This window comes from Triturus cristatus, chromosome 2_2 (assembly GCF_964204655.1).
Source record: "Triturus cristatus chromosome 2_2, aTriCri1.1, whole genome shotgun sequence".
Lineage (NCBI taxonomy): Eukaryota > Metazoa > Chordata > Amphibia > Caudata > Salamandridae > Triturus > Triturus cristatus.
Window position 1 is genome coordinate 1204157899 of NC_140582.1, and position 22751 is coordinate 1204180649.

At 45.1% G+C, this 22751-nt stretch overlaps 1 protein-coding gene across 1 annotated transcript in view; it reads left to right on the forward strand.

The window, feature by feature from the left end:
• LOC146863394 (C-type lectin domain family 4 member D-like) overlaps window positions 1-22751 on the forward strand; it is a 189053-nt gene that overhangs the window by 76175 nt on the left and 90127 nt on the right. The window contains exon 4 of the mRNA XM_085643366.1: window positions 524-631. Coding sequence (XP_085499492.1) covers window positions 524-631 — 108 coding nt within the window. The remainder of the gene's footprint in view (window positions 1-523; window positions 632-22751) is intronic.

The window sequence follows — 22751 nt, forward strand, 5'->3', positions numbered from 1 at the left end:
CATATGCTATTTAGTAGGAATAGTTTTGGATGATCTCCAAATTGTGCTCTAATTTTCCATTTGCTTTGAGAATTATTATCTAGAAAGTGGGAACCCCCAGTGGTATAATGCAAAATGAAAGACCCCCACAGAATGTGATGAAGGGTTCTTGAGTTTCCCATCTGGGGTGTAACACAGGCTTCTGCAAACCCTGAGATGCAGGAGGACCTTTCAGGGGGCCCCCATTCAGCCCAATGCCAATCCATATCTGTGAGATATGGAAGACAGGGGACCCTCATCACATTCTGTAGGGGGGGCATCAGTTTGCGTTACACCACTGTCTCCCATATCCCACAGGTATTTATTTAAGTTGTATGAATAGGGTCCCCTGATGGTTTGGGGCCATTTGAAGGGTTTGGTCCCTCCTGCAACGCTTTGACTTCAGGGGTCTGCATTACACCCCTGATTCCTGAAGCTAGATGCAATGTCCACACTTTCTGATATTCCCACGTGCAATCATTTATAATATAATACATCTTATTAGATTTTCAGGTGCACAACTATTTGAAAAACATTGAAAAGGAGACAAAAAAAATGATGGTTTCATTCCCAATGGACAAGTCCTCCAATACACCAGAACATGATGTCAATGGTGAGTACCACACTGTAGCAAGAGATCTCTGCACTCGTATAATGCCTTTCATTTACTCTTTAAGAAATGAAATCAGCTGACTTGCATTAATGAAAGAGAAAACAACTTGGCAGTGGGAAGGGGTTGTCTGGTATATGTGTATGGGTTTTCAATGTTAACTTGTCAATAGAATGACTGGAATAATCTAGTTGCAATGTACTTGTCGCAAAACCTCATATCTCATCGAAATCTTGAAATTCTGAGTTTACACACCTTCAAAGGGTGTGACACAAATGTAACATTTTTGTATCACCTTTGAAAAGGATGAAACTAGTGTGTTTTTTCACCATCTTATAACAAGAAAGCATAAAAAATCACTGTCCAGGCAATAGTTCTCATTGAGTGCAATGATGTGCACCGCCACGTCAACAGAACCCCAAAAATAAGGCATACATTTATATCAGAAAATGTGTTTCATTTACATGTAACTCCAGGAGATGTAACACGAAGAGCTGTGCAGGCTCGGGGCAGAGCCGAGCACCTGTTTTTTAGGTCTGGCTAAACAGCACATCACAGCTGTTGCCAGACATTATGGGTCTAATTATGAGTTTGGCGGTCCGATGACCGCCAAACTTATGATGGCGCAGTTGTGGTGGTCCGGCCACTGCTGCACCAATGGTCCAACTGCCGGATTACAACTGGCAGATATCATAGATCCTTGGCGGTGGTGCGGTGGTCTTAGGGCCCCAATAGGCTTGGTGGTGCCCTGCGGCATCGCCAAGCATATTGCAACTTTCCTCACCACCAGCAGTCTAATGGAGGTTCTTTCTCCATGAAACTGCTGGTGGTGAGGAACCAAAGAAGGCCCTACAGGCCCCCCGTCCCCCTGTGCACTGGAATGCATGCCGAGGGCTTCATGTTGTGCCCCTCTGTGTGCATGCACTCCATTCCTACATGGCATGGACTGCACAGTATAAGCCAGTGGTTCCTAAACTTTTTTGACCCACGGCTCCCTTGACTCATTGGCCAATGCCCGTGGCTCCCAACTGCTACTTTCTTTAGGGTGGGGGGTATGTAAGCCCGGCCTCAGGAGTACTTGCATTTTTCTCCCTGAAAATAATTGGGATGATGATGATGAAGGTATTATAATCATATACGCAGGGTGTTTCGTATTACTAAGGTGGCGCCTCTAAAAAAGAATCCCTAGGTACCCTTCTTTGCCCATGCCTTTTTTTTTTTTAGAGTACCCTCTCAAACTTTTTTATCCCACTTACAGTGCAAGATAGCACCCCATATAGTAGACCCCATTGCCAAAGTGTTACTGCGCTTGAAGAATATTTGTCTGCACTTCCATTTCTACCCATGTCATACGTATCAATACACCTGTCTCAGCAGGGTAACTCACGATTTTTTAAACCACATACAGCTTTATTTTTGCTGTCTCCTCCCTAAAATTGCCTCCAAACCAATGCAAATAAAATAAATTCCTCAGATTTGTTTTTTTGGAACGTCCCTCTTTCTTGCTTCCAAATGTTGGCATTATGCTGTATATAGTGGTTTACTTCCCTGTGCTCAAGGAGAGTGTGGGCCTGTCTGGAAATGTGTGTGTACCGAAAGAAATGTGTACTGGAAGTACCAATGATTCAAGACCTAATGACAATACTTAATAATACTTAGGGGTCTATTTGGATGGCGGGCAGGAAAGCACCCCGACCGCCATGGAAGCGGAAAACAACCGTCCGCCGGCACTGTGGAAAAACCGACAGCCAAATTAGGATCAACCGCCCAAAAACACCATCCGCGGCGGAACGGGGCCAAGATAAACCGCCCGTAGCGGGCGGAGATGGCCAAAATCCATCCGCAGCGGTCGGATCCGCAGCGGAAAAACACCAACCTGCCGCAAGTATAGCGGAGACACCGCACGGGAAATTAGGATATCCCCGATGGTCCCGTGGTACGTACCTCTGTCTCCGACCGCAGCGGTCACACAATGGGATAAATGGGAGAGCCAGCAGAAGAGCTGCAGCATAGACAAATATGGCGGACGAAGCAAACAGTCCACAATAAGGCCAAAAAGTAAACACAGCAAACTAGCCATGTCCCCCAAATACACAAAACACACCCAACTGACACAACCACATGGCAAAATAGAAAAATACAAATCCCAGGACAACACACCTGACAGCAATACCCCAATTGGACACACCCACATAGCTGAGTATAAAACTAGCCACTTCCCTGACCACAATCCTTTGCAATACTCCATGAGAGAAGGGACACACACCCTAGCTAAAAGGAGAGGCAAAGAACACAACATCACTAGCCACACCACACACAGCACCACCACCACTTCCACACCTGCACAACTAACCCTCTTGCACTATACACACCATACACATCACAACCAAACCCACCACCCACACTCCTGCACCCACAACCACTTTGCACACCACACACCATGGCCATGCAGAAAATGCCCAAATTCACAGAGAGTGAGTTGACAGTCATGGTAGATGAGATAGTCAGAGTGGAACCACAGCTTTTTGGTAGCCTGGTCGAACAGACACCATTAACCACAAGGACACAAATGTGGGCAAGGATAGTCCAAAGGGTCAATGCAGTAGGGCCCACCCCAAGATCGGAAAAGGAGGTCATGAAGCGGTGGCATGATCTGAAGAGGGCTGTCAAGGAGAGTAGGAGCAAGAACTGTGAGCTGGCTCAGAGGACTGGCGGTGGCCCTCCCATTCCACAAAAACCATTCACACCATGGGAGGAGAAGGTGCTTGCCATACTGCATCCGGAGAGTCTCACAGGAGTAGCTGGGGGAGTGGAGGCTGGTAAGTACAAATAAATGACTACCACCACTCTGTTATGTACTGTCCACCACAACTACAAAGCTACACCACATAGGACAAATCCCATCAATCTGCACCACACACTCACAAAAACATGACTCACAGATCCAACATTCACCCACTCCCATTCACGCAAATGTAGCTACCAACATTACCATGGGTGCATGTGTACAGACAGACAGCACTACAACTCCCACCAGGCCCCCTTATCCCACAGCATCTGCAAGATGGAGCTCTCCACCCACCCCACCCAGAAGCATGTGTCAGCCATTACATTACCCTCAGCAAACTTACAGGTAGGCAGACATCTTCCCTGGGAGGGTGTTTGGGGGTGGGAGACCTGTACTACCACTCCCACCATACCCCCTGTCCCACACCTCAGCAGGATGGAGCAATCCCCTGACCCCACCCAGAAGCTTGGGTCAGCCATTACATAACCCACGTAAAACTTACAGGTAGGTAGCCATCTTCACAATGAGGGTGTTTGGGGGTGGAAGGCCAGCACTACAACTCCCACCCTGTCCCACACCTCAGCAGGATGGAGCCCACCCCCACCCCACCCAGAAGCAGTTGGAAGCCTTTGCAGTACAACAAACAAACTTATAGGTAGGTAGCCATCATCACAGTGAGGGTGTTTGTGGGTGGAAGGCCAGAACTACAACTCCCACCAGGCTCCCTGTCCCACACCTCAGCAGGATGGAACCCACCCCCACCCCACCCAGAAGCAGTTGGAAGCCATTGCAGTACACCAAACAAACTTACAGGTAGGTAGCCATCTTTACAATGAGGGTGTTTGTGGGTGGGAGGCCTGTACCACCACTCCCACCATACCTCCTGTCCCACACCTCAGCAGAATTGAGCCCTCCCCCACCTCACCCAGAAGCAGTTGGAAGCCATTGCAGTACACCAAACAAACTTACAGGTAGGTAGCCATCTTCACAATGAGGGTGTTTGTGGATGGAAGGCCAGCACCACAACTCCCACCAGGCCCCCTGTCCTACATCTCAGCAGGATGGAGCCCACCCCACCCCACCCAGAAGCAGTTGGAAGCCATTGCAGTACACCAAACAAACTTACAGGTAGGTAGCCATCTTCACAATGAGGGTGTTTGTGGGTGGGAGGCTTGTACCACCACTCCCACCATACCTCCTGTCACACACCTCAGCAGGATCGAGCCCTCCCCCACCCCACCCAGAAGCAGTTGGAAGCCATTGCAGTACACCAAAAAAACTTGCAGGTAGGTAGACATATGATTCTGTCCTGTAACCCCACTGAGCAGGATGTAAGCCGCCACCACGCACACACACATGTGTGACATCACAAACACAAATGTGTGCACATTACAGGTAAGTAGCCAGTATGTGCACCCACTAATTCATCACAACTTAAATGGTGCCATATAACAACACCAGCCCTCTCATTGCACAAAGAGGCACTCCCACCCCATTGCCAAGCACAGTGTGCACACAGGTAAACTAAGGAAACTGTCACAGCTACTAAAGTGTGACACATCAATGCACAAGTAGAAGAAAGTCAGGGCACAATCATACACAGCACCTATTTACATGTGCATCGCCATGGGGCTAGTGCAACAAGGACCATTCGACAAATACGAAAGCATGTGTGGTGGTACAAATCAAGATATGCACATGACAGGACAAAGGTATGCAGGAGATGACAATGGCCAGTCCATGGCCAGATGTGACGCCTGCCAGGTCACACAAATCAACAATGAGTCCTCAATTAAAAACATGTTGTGCCAGGCCCTAGATGGCAACAAGTCCCTGTAATCATAAATTATGCACGGGTCGCATGGTATGCATTGACACCTCACACCATGGACAAGTAATGCATGTACCACTGCATCATGTCAGGAAGCACAGTAGTGCCCATCGTAAACAATGTGATGATCCCAGGACCCCATTGTCCCCCCCAGCACATCTGTGGCAACAACAACTTCACTGCAGACCCCTGCTGTTATGGCTGTGCGGCCACTGCCACCACCACCACCACCACCACTACCACCAGTGCTGCCTGCAACATCCTCGCCTGGGAGTATAGCATCCAGCATATGTGTAACTAATCAAATCCACTGTCTCATTCCTAGCTGCTGTACCCGTCACACCTTAATGCGTCATTACAACCTGGCACACATCCACCACACAATGACCACAGTCGGTGCTGGAAGGACGAATGTGTGCATGAGCAGACATGAGAGGCAATGCAAAATAGATCATCATTCATTGAGATGAGCATCGCTGTGATTGTCACTGCACCTCAGCACATTGACATGTGTACACATTGTAGAGTCCAGAACAACACTGTCCTGCCTACACCAACATCAAATCCATAAGTGACATGTAAGTGGGTACAGGCCAATCTACGAAACACACACACAAATATGGCATGTGTAGCCATCAGTGGAGTAAATAGAACATTGGCATCGTGTACACAATGATGTGCCATTGACCATGTAGGCACTGTGCCCTGTTGATGTTTGACAGATGGCCATTGTGATTGTATGGCACCCAAATCCCGGTAGCTACCGCCTGGCCATGGCAGTGTGTCACCAGCACCCCCATTCACACAAGTGCGGTAGTGATAGGCATGGAGACATGTGTAAATTGCAGTTGGCATGCTCCGCCGCCTGAATGGCGGAGCCTCGTGTCAATGTATGACACCCAAATCGCGGTAGCTACTGCCTGGCCATGGCGGTGTGTCACCAGCACCCCCATACACACAAGTGCGGTAGTGATAGGCATGGAGAAATGTGGAAATGGCAGTTGGCATGCTCCGCCGCAAAAATCGCGGTGGCGCACACCGGGCCCCTGTGGTGTGTCACCGCCATGGATCATGCCCTGACAGATGGCCATTGTGATTGTATGGCACCCAAATCCCGGTAGCTACCGCCTGGCCATGGCAGTGTGTCACCAGCACCCCCATTCACACAAGTGCGGTAGTGATAGGCATGGAGACATGTGTAAATTGCAGTTGGCATGCTCCGCCGCCTTAATGGTGGAGTCTCGTGTCAATGTATGGCACTCAAATCGTGGGATCTACCACCTGGCCACGGCAGTGTGTCACCAGCACCCCCATTCACAAAAGTGCGGTAGTGATAGGCATGGAGACATGGGGAGATGGCGGTTGGCATGCTCCGCCGCAAAAATCGCGGTGGCGCACACCGGGCCCCTGTGGTGTGCCACCGCCATGGATCATGCCCTTACAGCCAATGGGAACCTTGATTGCGGTGGCATGATGAAATAAATTTTGAAGATCGTGGTCGGCGTGCTCCGCCACCGCAGAGGCGGTCATTGGATGCATTTGAAAGATGCACCATCGCGGTAGCGCACACCGGGCCCCAGCGGTGTGTCACAGCCATGGAGCATGCCCTTACAGCCAATGGGAGCCTTGATTGCGGTGTCATGATGCAAATTTGAAGATCGAGGTAGGCGTGCTACGCCACCGCGGTGGCGGTCAATGGATGCATTTGAAAGAGGCAGACCAGGACCACCAATTGCTGCAGCTTGACACCTTTGAAACAACCCCAGGGGGCTATATATGTGTGGGAGGGAGCCTCACATTTCCACTGCTCCCAGAGCCTGCTGCCTGAGACCCCTCACCTGCTGCTGCCTCCAGGGACTGCTGCCTGAGATCCCACACCTGCTGCTGCCTCCAGGGACTGCTGCCCGAGACCCCTCACCTGCTGCTGCCTCCAGGGACTGCTGCCTGAGACCCCTCACCTGCTGCTGCCTCCAGGAACTGCTGCCTGAGACCCCTCACCTGCTGCAGCCTCCAGAGACTGCTGCTAGAGACCCCTCAACTGCTGCTGCCTCCAGGGACTGCTGACTGAGAGCCCTCACCATCCAATTCCGCCGCTGTTGTCTGATGTCCACAGTGATGGCAAGGACATAGAAGATCCGTGCCAGTCCTTTCACAAGAGAGGAGCTGGAAGTCCTGGTGTACGAGGTGCTCACACAGTACCCAAGGCTATATGGTGCCCCAAATGTCGTGGTAAGTCTTCAACAGTGGTGGAGTGGTGGGGTAGGGCAGGGGGGGCACACATGTAGTTGGACTGATGCAGTATGTGCCTGGGAATGTGGGGTAGTGCCATGCACTGCCTGACATGCTGTCTCCAGGGGGAGGGTGTGTGTACCCAATGCCACTGGCTTGCCTCCCTGAACATGTATGTATGAGTGACCTGTGTTGTGTTGTCAGCCATACAGTGACACAGAAGGTTGTTCATACTGTAGTCAGGACAGTAATTGCTTGGCTGGATAGCTATGTGTTCCCCTGTAGTCCAGCTCAGTGTGAGCCCATCTGGGCAGCACAGTCCCCACCTACAAAGACAAGGACACCTCACTTCACTTACAGAGTATGACATCAGTCTTTTCACATTGCACTCCAGCAATGGGCCATCTCAGCACTGTAGATTGCACACAACCGCCCTTGTGAATGGCATTTTGATTCGGTCGCATCCTACTTGCCTGTCTGTAACCAGTGAAAGGAGGTCGTTCGGTTACAGTTCCTGACCGATGTCAGATGGACTCAGGTCTGTCCGACGTTGGAATCAGTTCCCTATTTGGGTATGTTTGCAACCCAATAAGTTTGGCCATCGGCCTGATCAGTTTATTATGAATGGTATGAGAAAGGCACTGGACCTGACATATTTATTGTGAAAATCATATGCTAAAAGCAATAGGCATATAAGTGTGGATTGTTATTGCTCTATCTTAAAGCCTACAATAGGTATTTTGTTACATGGAATTTCAGGGATCACTGACACAATGTCAAGGAAAACAATATTGTTTGGCCCAAATATCGTGCCAAAAAATATAATTTACAAAATTATTGTGTCTGCATACTTTTAATGGTAAGTACAAAAAAAATCTAAAATAAATATCGTTGACACTAATATCATAAAGAAATGTATGCAATGTTGATTATTTTTTATATAAGTAGAGTTTACAGTAGTAAATGTTAAATATTTTGATTTATACATTTAATATAATGTAAATTAAATAAATTCCACTAATATTTAATACTATATATAAATATATAATGATATATACACATACAAACACACACACACACACATATATATATATATATATATACACATAGATTTGTTTGTGTTTATATAGATCCATATATATAGTGTAAAATAATTAATAAATTATTTATTTTACATTGTTATTTTTGAATATTTGAAATGTATCACTGTGAAAATAAAGCATATATATATATAATGCATAATAAAACCATAAATATATAAATAAATTCAATAACAAAAATATATTATTTAATTTAGACAGTAAATTAAATAATACACATTTTAAACCGTAAAACCCACATTTACTAAAAATATTCTAAAGAGTAGGGAAAGCGTTGGATTTCAGAGGGATTACATTTACTATTCACTACAGTCTGTACAACAACATGGAAAGTGTTGAACTTAGAAGAGGTAAACTTTACTATTCCCTCTCCAGTCTGTGCAACAGGTGGGAAAGTGTTGGAGCTTGGAGGGGTAAAATTTAGTATTCCAACTCCAGTCTATGCGTCAATAGGGAAAGCGTTGGACTTCGGGGGGAGGAAGATTTACTCTTCCCACTCCAGTCATCCAAGAGTAGAGAAAGTACTTCACTTCAAACACATTACATATTTGAAAAGCCCAATAATTTATAAGCTTTGTATAAAACTCTTAATGTAAACAATATTAATTTACATAAAGATATATATTTATTGAGAAAGTAAAACAATTAAACAATTTATATAATAAATAAACAATAAAATAATTAGTTTTGAATTATTACTTAATTAATGTCCCACCCTATACCCCTACTAACCTAGCAGCCCAAACCTAAATTTTAACTAAAACAAATAAGTATAAAACAATTTACATAATTAATAACCAATTAAATAATGAATAAACAAATACAAATGAATTGTTGATTAATTATTACTTAGGAAATGTCCTGCCCTATTCCCCTACAAATCCTAAATATACCTAAAATATATAAATATTACACAATAAACATAATCATTAATCAAATATTATTAAACAAATTAATGAATTATATTTAATTAGCACTTAATTAGGTTCCTATCCTACACCCCTAGCAAACGGCATATGAAATAAAACGAAAAGAAATCAATATGACATAAGGTACAAATGTAATGTATTCAAATTTTTACCTAAAATATATTAATTGATTAATAGTTAATTATTAACAACTATGCAAATAATATTAACACATAAACTTAATATAAGCCCTAAAACGCAATCAAATAATCCAAAAACCACATTTTCAACAACTATATTACTGAAAACAATATTCATAACAAAGACATTAATTACCTATAAAACGATATTTGACGACGATATTTCTGCATCAGGATATTTTTGTATCCCAATCTATGTTGCTCTGATATTTCTGTCTCCAGTTATCAAAAAATCAGTATTTTTTCCAAATACAGAATCTCCATGATTACCATAGTTTTGTTGTTGGTTACACTGTGTGAAAAATCATGGGCATAGAAAGTTTGCTCTATCTGAATCCCTGTTAGGCCCTTTTAAGATAGATAGCATTTTGCTTAGCCAACTTTAATTTTGTATACCTTTCTAATTTTACGACTTTGTGATGGTTGCCGTGTCGAAAACTGTAGGCCTGAGATGGTTATGGTGACAAGCTACACGCTTGATGGATGCACTGGAAGGCATTATGCTTGGTGCGATTGGTCTGTTCTTATTATGAAAAGGTATGACAAAAATAATTGGTGTAGTTTAATAATTCTGAAAAACATTTGTTAAATCTAGAAAAAAATTAACAGTTGGTTGTTAACACATTGTGTTACAGGCTACAGACAGGTATTTTGTTACATGTAATCTCACAGATTACTATATTAGGCATGGGTTTTGCCATTGCCATGCCACTCTAACAACTCTTGGGTGTTTTCTTTGTGCTAATTCTTGTGAGGCCCTGTTGATAGGGATTGCATAATATTTTAGAAGGTGGGTTTTTCCACACACATTTGTAAATTTATATTTGCATGCATGATAGCTGCCAGTTTATGTGCACTTCAATATCCCAGTGCTAGGTAAGGTGTAAAGCTAATAGAAACAAGCATTGGAAATGTAACCAGTCTCGCATTTGTTGGAGTTGGAGCTATTGGCATTGTAATTGTGTGGCGTGGAATTGTGTGGAGTGGATTTGTATAGTGAAATTATCTGGCATGGTGTGCTGTGGAATTATGTGGACAGTAATTATGTGGTATTGAGTGTATTGGAATTATGTGGAGTGGGATAGTCTGCTTTGGAGTGTAATTATGTGGAATGGTATTTTGTGTTGTGGAGTGGTATGTACTGGAGGTTAAAGATGTGGGGTGCTGTTGAGGGCTGTCTTTTATGGTACACAAGCGCCTATAAATAATTCGTTTAAAATTACACAATACTTAATGTAAACGGCCAAAGTTAATCAGAAAAGAATGCACTGCTATATTGTTGTGGACGTAAAAGATATAATACATGAATTTTTCATCATGCTCTGTCAGATGACGACGAGGCTGACCCACTGTTTACCATTATATACGTAGCACAAAGATGAAACTGGGTCACATGCGAGGTTGCATTTATGATTTAACATACAGTGCCATAAGGATGGAATCCTTATATCACCCTAGTGTACAAGCACCTCCCTTCATTGAACATCCCAGAGAGAAAAGCTATTACACTTGGAAGGTATAGCCACATATTAATAATGTATATTCTGAAAAGCATTATTTATGAAAAATATGAGGTGATCTATTATAGAACGAAATCTGCACAGGTATAATATCCAAAGATGCTGAAATAGGGCGATTGTACCCACTCTTCCCCTCCCCCTTTCTTCTGTGTGATTTATTTTTAACCAAACACTTTGGTTGTCCCCTGTATAGAGTGCTTGTTCGCCTCAGTGGAGTGGTATCTGCAACTTTAATATCCATCTCAATTGTGCTTGCTTTTAGCCAAATGATTGCATTTATAGAACACCGCTTTTTCTTTTTTTTTTTTTTTTTAAATAAAAATATGTCCTGTGCATTTGTCTATGGCTACAGTTGTGAGTTGTGGCCTATGCAACATTTTTGCCATCCACTTTCACTAATTCTTCAGTGAAATTAGGTGTGAATACCTAAAATCCTGAAAGAAGAAAAGAAGCATTGAAAGAACAAAAGAAAACAGAAAATGAAGAAGACTGAAAGAAAAAAGGAAATCAAGAGAGAAGGAATAAAAAAGGAACTAAAAATGGGGAAAAAAGGAATGAATAAAGAATGAGAGAAAAAAAGAAAAGCTAGAAAAAAGGAATGAAGCTGAAAGAAAAAAGGAAAGAAGGAATGAAAGATAAAAATAAAGATAAAAGGAATGAAAGGAAACAAAAAGAAAGAATGAGAGACAAAGGAAATAAGGAAAGGAAAGAGGAATAAAACAAAGAAAACAAGAACAAGGAAAATATACAACAAAATTAAGACGGAAAAAGAAAAGAAAAGAAGAAGAATGGAAAGAACAAAAGAAATATAAGTCGTACAATTGCTTCAAAAATAAACGTGATAAAGGCTGATATCTTCCTGGGCAAAGCTTTTTACAGAACCGTTGGTAAACTTGAGCCCAGAATAAACGTGTTCTGAAGCTTATCCTCTTATGAATTCACATGTCAAATATTCAAGCTTTTCAGAACTTAATACAGAACAGTTTTAAATAGACGCAATCTGTAGCTGTGAAAGACCACCAGTCAGATAAAGAACATTCGAAAAGGAATTTACAACATTGTTCGTAGGACAAAGTAACTGATAATGGTTGGAATCTGGTATAAAGCAGCCTGCTGTCACATCAGACTCTCCCTACACAAAGGCAACATCAAAGAAATAAAAGAAAAACAAAAACATTGGTACAGAAGGGAATTAGCTTGTATGTGGATGTGCTGTGTGTGAAAGAGCAAACAGCAGTGACTCAAAGTGAAGTTATCCAGTTACTGAAGTGGGCTGTCACCAATTCCCATGCATTATGATGTAGTGGGTGGAAGCAAAATGTGAATGACACACCAGCAGACCAATGGATGAAGACAGCTGGCTAAAAGCCCCTTTGAATAAGTATATTGTACCTACTTTTTAAAAAAAAAATGCAAAAGCTCTTGGCTAACGCTTGATCTAAAAACAATTGTATAACCCTGTTCAAGTGTTCTGTTCACACTTTTAGTACTGTTAAGAGAAATGGGAAGTACTGTCCTGGGCCAATAAAGAAATCTATTGTTACACATGGTCCTGAGCCTGAGAGAAACCATGATTACTAAAGATTACTGTAGGAAAGGGAATTAATAGTAGGTGGGGGTATTCACCTTCAGCTAGTAATAATGCCACAATCACTAATAGGTGCAGACAAGTCTCAATAAATTAATCCTTGCTCAACCCCTGGTAGCTTGGCAAATGAACAGTCAGGGGACAGGTATTTGTAAAACATTTTTAATATCACCAAAACAGTAAATGAGTAAAGGACACAGCATAATACAAATCCAACACCAATTTATGAAAATAGAGAATATCTGTATCTTTACAATGACACCAAAATGACAAAATTCCAATGTAGGGAACTGGAGATATGAATTTGTAAAGATTAAAATAAAAATTGTGCATTCTAGTGCTTAAAAGCTTAATGTACCACTCACAGTTATCTGGTCGCTCTGGACCGGGACAAATTCAAAGTTTTGGGCCAACAGCGATGGAGCATGAGTCAGATAGGGTGATTGCTAGGTCCCGGTCAAAAGTTTACCTCCAGACTTAGGGGCATATTTAAGTGACGAAGCGTGTCGTTAAGCCACAAAGGCTAACAACACACATCATCACTTTAGAAACACAGGGCTGCACCATATTTACTACAATATGGTGCCCTGCATTTCCCCCTGCACTGGTGCTAAATTTAGCTGCCTAGCGCCAATGCAGGCACCCTTGCACAATAGTGCAAGGGTGCCTGTGTTGAGGGGAAAATTGTTTATAGAAATAAAGCATTTCTCCTAGTTTTGCCTGTTTAAGACCAGGTTTTCCCTGGTCTTACTTTTGGCGCTGCCTTCTATTTACGCAGCTCTTGTAAATAGGGGCCAGAGTCAAAATCAATGGATGTTGCGGTGGGATGCCCACCACAAGACCTCTTGCCCACCCCTTTCATGCTAAGTGTAGCGTGAAAGGGTGCTTTAGTTAGAAGACAGCATTAAGCCACGTTCAGTGGCTTAATGCTGCTTTGCAAATAAGGCGAAGCCCCTATCGCCATCACAACCTCACTAAGAGTGACATTGTGGTGGCAATAGGGGTTTGTAAATATGCCCCTTAGTCTTTTTCTTGGAGCTTTTCTTTTGTGGATGGGCTTATTGGCAGGTCCTCTGGCTTCTCGGATACGAAGTTCGATTCGAAGACAGCGGGCTGCTGCAGTGAGATGCCTCAGTGAGGCTCTGGAAGTCTTTGTCCTCAATGGAGACAGCGAATGGTTTACGAGAGCTTGCAGCTGGACAAATCAGTGCTGTCAGGCTGATTCACCAGTCAACAATTTCAAGCGGGTCTCCTCCTAGGAGCTGTTTTGCAAAGGTTTGCAGAAATTTTCCAAACTTTTAAATCTTGAAGTTTATTGGTTCCTTTGGAGAAAATAAGGGCCCACTAGCTCAGTCCAAGGGTTCAGAGACTCTGCATTGGCTCTTGGGGGCTAGGATTCAGTTTCCCACAATGCACCTGCACAGTCCAGGAAAAATCCAGTTGGCACTGGTTAGCTTGGTGATCCTCTCTTTGGGCCGGCAGATAACATCTTCCAGCTATGTTGTACCTATTGCTGATCAGGGAGTCCACTCCTTTTCCTTTGATTCACACAAAGTACTTTCTTTGTGAAGCCTAGAGTGTAGCAGGTGCAGTCCTTTTGAGTGAATGCATACTGTGGTGCAGTTCCAAGGTCCAGTAGGGCAGTCCTTCTGTTCCAGGCAATGTTCTGAGGAGTCCTGCAGCTCTCCCATATTTATCCTCCATTCTGGGATGGCAAAGGGGGATGCCCCAACCAATAGGCGTAATGTTGCCTCCCTCTGCTATGAGCACTTCCTGCAAAGTGTGGCAGATTTTTGACCCAGAATGCAGAAAAATCAAAACTGAGAAAATCTTTCCTTGGTGTGTGTGTCAGTGTAACCCAACCCAAAGGTGTGATTAACAACTCACTGGAAGAGGCTGCTACAGGGCTGTTGTAGGTAACTTTAAGATAGTAAGTTCTAAAACTACTTTCTTGTAATAGGTACATTAAATCTAACCTTGACAAGTTGTTGGATTTAGTGTGGCAATTAATTTGATGCTATGAATGATATTGTGAGCTAGCTCCAAAGCAAATATAGACTTTATTAAGTTCAATAAAGCCTTTCTCATGTTAGCTCATGGGGCTAGAAGCACTACAATTCGGAAAAACGTCTTTGGCTGTATGTCTTTATCAGGGCAAATAAAACATTTTTTATATTGTCCCTGCTTTTTATAACTATGCACCCTGCCATAACTATGCACCCTGCCCATGGGGCACCTAGGGCAGAGCTTAGGGGTGACTTAGAATTTATAAAAAGTAAGTTTTGTGCTTTGGAAGTACTATTTATTCCAAAGTCGAATTTGGAAAGAATATTATTTTAAAACCAGCCTGCAAGGCAGGCCTGACTTTAAAATGGCACCAGACACCACAGCAGTGCACACTTAAGTGCATTAAGTCCACTGGAGTCTCTAAACGTACGTGCCCTACCAGATATTAGGGCCTTACAGGTAGGTTGTCTTGCTCAATTAGAATTATACCAATTACCATATTCCTTTAGAGGACTGAACACTGAACACTGACCCTGGCCTTGGTTAGCAGAACCACCAGCATCAGTAAAAAATGGAGGTGATCAAGGCAAAAAAAAATGACTTTCCTACAATACCTTTGTGGGGGTTTTGTTAGTAACTAATCAGCCTTCATTTGATTCAATATTGTCCTGCTCTATAGTATCACAGAAACTCGTCCTACAAAACGTTATCCTTGCAATACACTTGGAGAGCAAAGCCCAAAGAGGAGGCTTAAAAGAGTGCTGATTTACCCTGCCTTTATAGCTGCAGTATCACAGGTGAACCCGGGAGCTCAGGTCGTGCTTCCATTGGGGTGTCTTCATCTTCCTTGTCACTGGCATGGTGTCCTAGTCCAGCACTCGGGCCCTTCTGAAATAATAATAACTGTCAACATGCACAGCACGGCACACAACAGGTGTGCCCATTAGAAACCTCAATGGGAATCATTTTATTGACCTCAGAAGGCTGTAAGGCCCAGGTTACCCTGTTGGGATTTGAACCTGTTAGCAAGGTGTCTAAGAAGAGAGCACTGAAACCATTGAGTTCATCGCACTAGAAATGGCACAAAGCCTGCTAAAAATATACATACCCGGCAGTAACATACTACTACAGAAACTATTCAACCACAAAGATATAGTCACATGAGGAAACTATTCCAAACAGCCGCGCTCTAGTGATGGTCAAGGGAGCTGGTGGGAGGAGGCTTCCACCCCTACCACTGCATTAGGCCAGACCACGCATCGGTGCTTCTGTGGATGTCCTGCTCCAGCAGCATATAGTGGCTGCTCTACTGCCAAGTGCACATGATGAGAGAAGGGTGAGAGCAACTGTGAACATGGAGATACTGGAAAAATGCCCCCGCAGTGGGAAGCCAAGGACCAGTGAAACATATGGGGAGAGTGAGTAACTGCAAGGCCACAGAGGGGAACACTGGAAAGGTAGCAAGGGCAGACCCGGCTAGAAAAAGTCCTGTGCCATGAGGAAGGGAGAAGGGCATGGCAAGGGAAAGTCACAAGGGGCAGCAGCCTTAGAGGTTAGATAAGAAAGAGGACCAACACGCTGAGGGGGCACTGACTAAGGATAGCCATCTGACCCAGGCTCACCTCACAAAGTCTGGGAGGAGGGAGCATGGTTTGGACAGTGTTTATGCATGAGGGACTTAACAGCCAATGAGCACATTGGACTTCTGTGTAACACTGTAGAATTTATTGATATGCTTCAAAAGCACCAACCCTAGGTTACCATAAATGTTACAATCCCTTCCGGCTCTGTGACCACTCCGAAAATATATGAAGTCATCTGATTGGCTGTAACTCAAAGTAGAAGTACAATTGTCTATAAACAAGATCAGCAATGGACAACAAACATTGAGCTACATATACAGGTGGTCCATGTAAGGGGCAGGCATGTGGTGATCACCTTACAGCCGCCACTGATTCCATTTTTAAAACAAGGGTTACCATTGCAGCCGCACGTCATCGTGTTTTAATACGGTAGCCATATTAGGTGACAGCCAATAAAAGTGCAATACAAGCACTCTTTCTGAGGAAGTACAGAGCGTCTACCCAATCAAAGAGTTTAAACATGGACACCTATAGGTGGGAGTGGAGGCAAAACCACCACTTTTTGTGGTTCCCAAATATTTGAAAGGCGACAGCTGTGCTGTCAAGCCAGATCATAAAAAACAGAATATGCTCTGTTGGACTGCTACATATGTGAAATAGAATTCACTGCAACAATGGCTGAAGGTTGATGACCCGAAGAGGCCAGTGGCTGAAAAGAGTTTACTCAAATCACTGCCATGTATATTTTAGGCATTGTCTTGCAGATAAAGCTGGCTAGAGCCGGAACCAGTTAGTTAACCTGGGCTGCTGATGCAAGAAGGAGGGCAGGGGATGTGCACAGCTGCTCCCACATTTCTCCCATATTGCTCCCTTATCCACACACACATGCATGGTGGCCCATTACCCTCAATACCCCCACAGCACCATCACACACCCCAGGAGGGCACTGGGGCTAGTCGGGCAGTCAGCCAATGAACTCACTCTGTGGCTTGTAAATCCCAGCTCCCTCTTTATCATCAAGCATTTCACAGTCTCTTCATTAGTGTGGGCTTTACCTCTGATTTGCAGCAGTGCTTATCAGTTGAATTCTCTGACTGCCTCACTGTGGCAATCTAACAGGCATTGTCCATGGGATGCAATGAAGAGGAATACCAGTGGAAACCAACTGGATGGGAATGGTGATAAACAACCAAGTGTATGTGCACCTGGCAATGCCATGACACACATGGGTGCCGATTAGGATCCTGGAAAAATTTTCCCCGTACGACTCGTATCCGGTCTTTTTACCGTACGAATCGTACAAGTGCCGTACAAACTGCCAAGTACGATTCGCATGGGAAAAACTCCATACGAATCGCATTGGGAATAATTCCCCACACGTCCTCGGGTCGGAAAATGTGTCCGACACGTCCCCGGACGATTTACCGTACAAACGTGAAAAGTGAAGTCCGACCGCGCAAGTACAATCCATCCCGTGCGTCCGATGTCACAACCGTATGGAAAAAACACTGTCCGCACCGAACTCCCATAGCAACCATGGAGACATGTGCCCACATACGCGCCGAACACCCCCCCCAGCCCCCGTATGTACGCGCCGAACCCCCCGTGTATGTACACCCGTGTACGTACGAGTCGAACCCCCGTGTATGTACACCCGTGTACGTACGAGTCGTACCCCCCGTGTACACGGGTGTACATACACTGGGGGGTTCGACTCGTACGTATACGGGTGTACATACACGGGGGGTTCGACTCGTACGTACACGGGTGTACATACAGGGGGTGTACGACTCGTACATACACGGGAGTACATACACGGGTGGGGGTACGACTCGTACGTACACGGGTGTACATACACAGGGGGTTCGACTCGTACGTACATGGGTGTACATACACGGGGGGTTCGGCGCCTACTCACGGGGGCTGGGGGGAGTACGGCGCGTACCGGGCCCCCTAATCTGGTCGTTTCACGGCGTACTTCGCTTTTCCGGCACTTTTTGGGTGCCGTAAAAATATTGCCGTCCGGACTGCTGTTGGTTCGGTTCGTACTTCCTGGGTCGTGAAACGCTGCCTGAAAGCGTCCCGACGTCACGTCGGAGCATTCCCGGATCCCATTCGTATGTATATTTTCGTCGGTCGGTGTTTTGTACGACTCGTACGGAAATGGTGTTTCCGTGCGAATCGTACTTCCATGTTTGTAATGTTTTTGGCCCAGGTACGAGTCGGACGGAGAAAACGCTCCGACCGACGGTTCGTACCCGGTTTTTCCAGGATCCTAATCAGCACCATGGTGTCTGCCCAGCCAAAGAGAATATTAAAACAATACTGAATGCTGAGCATGACTGTGCACTTCATTTATAAGGCCCAGGTCTGCAGCCTAGACCGGCACCCATATGCATTGTCCATTGGAGTCTCCGCCCGAACCACCTGCTACAAAGTCGCACCTGACCTTCAACCAGAACAACCTCCCAGGCAGAGGGGATTGTAGAGAGTGACAGTAGCAGCCTCTATCCAGGCCTTTTGAAACCAGCCTCTGCAGCCCCCCTCTCCCCCGGAAGCTTGTCCAACCATTAATGGCCAGTCCAACCCTCCTTGTGCTGGCCCCGCCCTGGATCTCACAGGCGAGTCCATCTCATTTAGTTAAAGAGGTATTTGTGTTCTGAAGTCAACATTTGTGATCATATCTTCAAAGACACAATTATAGTATTTGTTGGCTCCTTTGATCTTAGTTTTTTGCTCTCTGACTTAGCAGTGTACCATCCTAGCAAGAGAAGCCTCAGTAAAAGACCACATTGATGGTTTTAGGTATGCTATTCTTCTCATTTGTGTGGAAGTGAAGGAAGGAGCTACTTACAGGCCTGGTGTGTGGTTGTGGCAGACACATCAGATTTTTGAGGATGAACAGGCCAAGATTGAGGTTCCATGAATAGAGATTATCTTTGTTGTAGTTAACAAAACACAATGTCTTGAGTATGAGCTGCAGCCTGGAAGAAGCATCACAGCTCTACTGTGGAATGCTTAAGAGGGTATGTGTATGGTCTGATCAGTTAGAATTGTGAGAGATATAAGATACACTCCTATGATAGTTGGAATCTGGAGAAGACTGATCAGTCATGGAAACAGCATGGTGCAGACCTGATACTACCTGTTGTTGTAATGTTGATGTTTGTCTGTGATCACTTCATGAATGTTCATGATTCTGTTTATTTCTGATTATGCCTTTTCTCGATCAGACGCTCAGAGTATGCATGATTCTCACAATTCTTTCTTCGCTTAAGATGCTGTACTACAAGGTCTTATTTACTGTGGGGTTGTTGCTTAGAGGGCTCAAGGGTGCAGCCCCCTCTAACATAACATAAAAGAGAAGCTGCTCATTGAAGATCGACATCTGAAATGTAAAAACATCAGTAACCGGGGCGCTGGTCATGATGGGTGTGTAAATTATGGTGTGGGCCAGAAAGTGGTGCAGTAGGATTACCATGAAGATGAGAGTGAAGGGGTTTTATTTAGGTACTGGATGAGACAGGTAACTGTGTGTATGATGCCCCTAAAGGGACAGTGGGATCTGGGTAAAAGTGTTACCACCTTGCAGATGCAAGAGTACAATGGATTGAACAGCATTTCAGAAGTCACCTTCTGGGCTGAGCTGTTGCTCTAATACTCAGCACAGTGTCTATCTAGAGGCATCTATGGTTCTGGGGCATTTGATAGTAGAGGAATCAAGGGTGGACATAGGATGGCATATGTCAGTCGTATCACTTATCAATAAGAAGATGTGTTGCATTTGAGTCAGAAAGTGAATACTTAGCTTCCATTGGTTGAAAATGATGGACCACAGTTCAGTGCCAGACTGGATGTAGGGGTTGTTTCTTTGCCTCTGTTGTTAGAGGCTGTCAGGAGGGGATACCCCTTCCCTTAGTCACACTGCGAGTCCAAGGTGTAATTTGAATAACAGAAAGTATGCCCTTTTGTAAATTCATGACGTATAGCACAAGGAGGAAAAACCCAAAGGCTCTATGACTGTTGGGTCCAATTGTAGGACAGTTTTTATAAGGCTCACCCTCTGTGGCTGGGTAAGATCAGGACTGGAACAGAGCTAAAGCTCTTAGGACTAGAGCGGAATTGGAGTTGTAAGTGGAACAGAGCTGGAGCTGAAAGTTGAGCAAAGATGGAACTCACAGGACTGGAGAAGAGCGAGAACGAGGAATCCAACAGCAGGAGCAAGCAAGAGTATTAACCATACACCAGGTCACTGATTAGAGGCTCTTCATGTACTGGTAGAAGAAGAACCATGTGACAGGAAGGGGCTAGTTTCAGAAAGGGACACACTGGAATAGTGCTGACGTTTGGTGTGTAATCTGTTTCGTGTCCATCTTGGAGTGGAGTCTCACTAAAGAAGAGCTTGACTGCAGCTTCTCATTTGTAGCCTCTACCCATTCTAGAGTGGATGAAACTCAATCACAGTTATCGATTTGCTCATATGTGAGACCCATATTTTGAAAGGGGAAGGAAAGGGCTACCTGCGAATGTATGGTTCTCTACAATCCCAGATTAAGAGTCAATTTGCAAGAGTAATCAATCAATCAATCAATCATAGCATTTGTAAAGCGCACTACTTACCCGTGAAGTTCTCAAGGCGCTGAGGGGTGGGGAAGCTGCTACTGTTCGAAAAGCCAGGTCTTGAGGAGTCTTCTGAAAGTCAGTAGGTCTTGGATCTGCCGTAGGCAGATGGGGAGGCTGTTCCATGTCTTGGCGTCGAGGTTGGAGAATGATCTGCTGCCGGTGGTCACTCTTCGGATGCAGGGGACAGTGGCGAGGTCGTGGTCTGCAGAGCGGAGCTGGCGGGTGGGGGTGTAGAAGCTGAGTCGGCTGTTGAGGTACGCTGGTCCGGTGTTGTGGAGTGCCTTGTGTGCGTGGGTGAGGAGCTTGAAGGTTATCCTCGTGTTGACGGGGAGCCAGTGCAGGTCTCTCAGGTGGGGTGTGATGTGGCTGTGGCGGGGGATGTCGATGATCAGGCATGTGGAGGTGTTCTGGATGCGTTGGAGCCATTTCAGGAGTTTGGCTGAGGCTCCTGCGTAGAGGGCGTTTCCGTAGTCCAGTCTGCTGCTGACGAGGGCCTGTGTGACCGTCCTCCTTGTTTCGGTGGAGATCCATTTGTAGATCCTGCGGAGCATGCGGAGGGTGTTGAAGCAGGAGGAGGAGACGGCGTTGACCTGCTTCGTCATGGAGAGGGTGGAGTCGAGGATGACCCCTAGGTTGCATGCGTGGTCGGTGGGTGATGGAGCTGTTCCCAGTGCGGTCGGCCACCAGGAGTCGTCCCAGACCGAGGGGGTGGAACCGAGGATGAGGACCTCCGTCTTGTCGGAGTTCAGCTTCAGTTGGCTGTTCCTCATCCATTCAGCGACGGCCCTCATTCCTTCATGGAGGTTGGTTTTGGTGGTGTGGGGGTCCTTGGTGAGAGAGAGTGGGGTGTCATCGGCGTAAGAGATGATGTTGAGGTCGTGCAGTCGGGCGACGTGGGTGAGCGGTGCCATGTAGATGTTGAACAGCATTGGACAGAGGGATGTGCAGATGATCTCGGTGGCTTTGGAGCAGGAGGTGGGGAGGCAGACGCTCTGTGTACTGCCAGAGAGTAGGTTTGTGTGCATGCTCTTCCATGTCAGCTTGAAGTCTATAGCAGAGCACTATAGGGCTTATCCTTAGTGGTCATGACAACAAGATACCTACTGGAGATAGTTTTTCTGTGGGTGAAATGACAGATGAGACATACACTTGCTATCTTTATATTCAAGTAGCATGGTTCAACTTGGCCCTTAGGCAGACCTACTCTACTTAGATCAATCAAGGTTGACTGATCGGAAGAGACAGCTTTCATGTTTGAAAGACTTCCAGAATGATATGTGGCCTTTGCTGTGGCAGGTCTCTGGGTACTGGATGGAAATGTGGCAGCAGATTCTAAAGCAGTGAGGTTGCAGAACATTTAGAGATTCTGCCAACTCTGAAATTTGGGATCTTAACACCAGATACCCAGTTCTGGGAAAGCCTGGTAAGAGTCTAAGACAGAGACTACCGGCTACATGCAGTAATGAACATAGTTAAGTTAGATTCCTTACTCTGAAGGCACTCTGCATTTTGTTGAAAGAATATACCCCTTACCTTTCAGTGAAAATACATCTTGAGTTGGATAACTCAAAGCTACTCAAATGTTCAAGATTATTGGTGGGAGAAGTAAACAACAGAAAACTAGACACTAAATCTCATTCAAACGGATTTGGTTTCAGCCCAGCAACACCTGCTTGCCTGTACATATTTGTGTGTCCACCGCTGGTGGCTGAATGCTCACTCTACGATCTCCCTACAGGTTTCCTT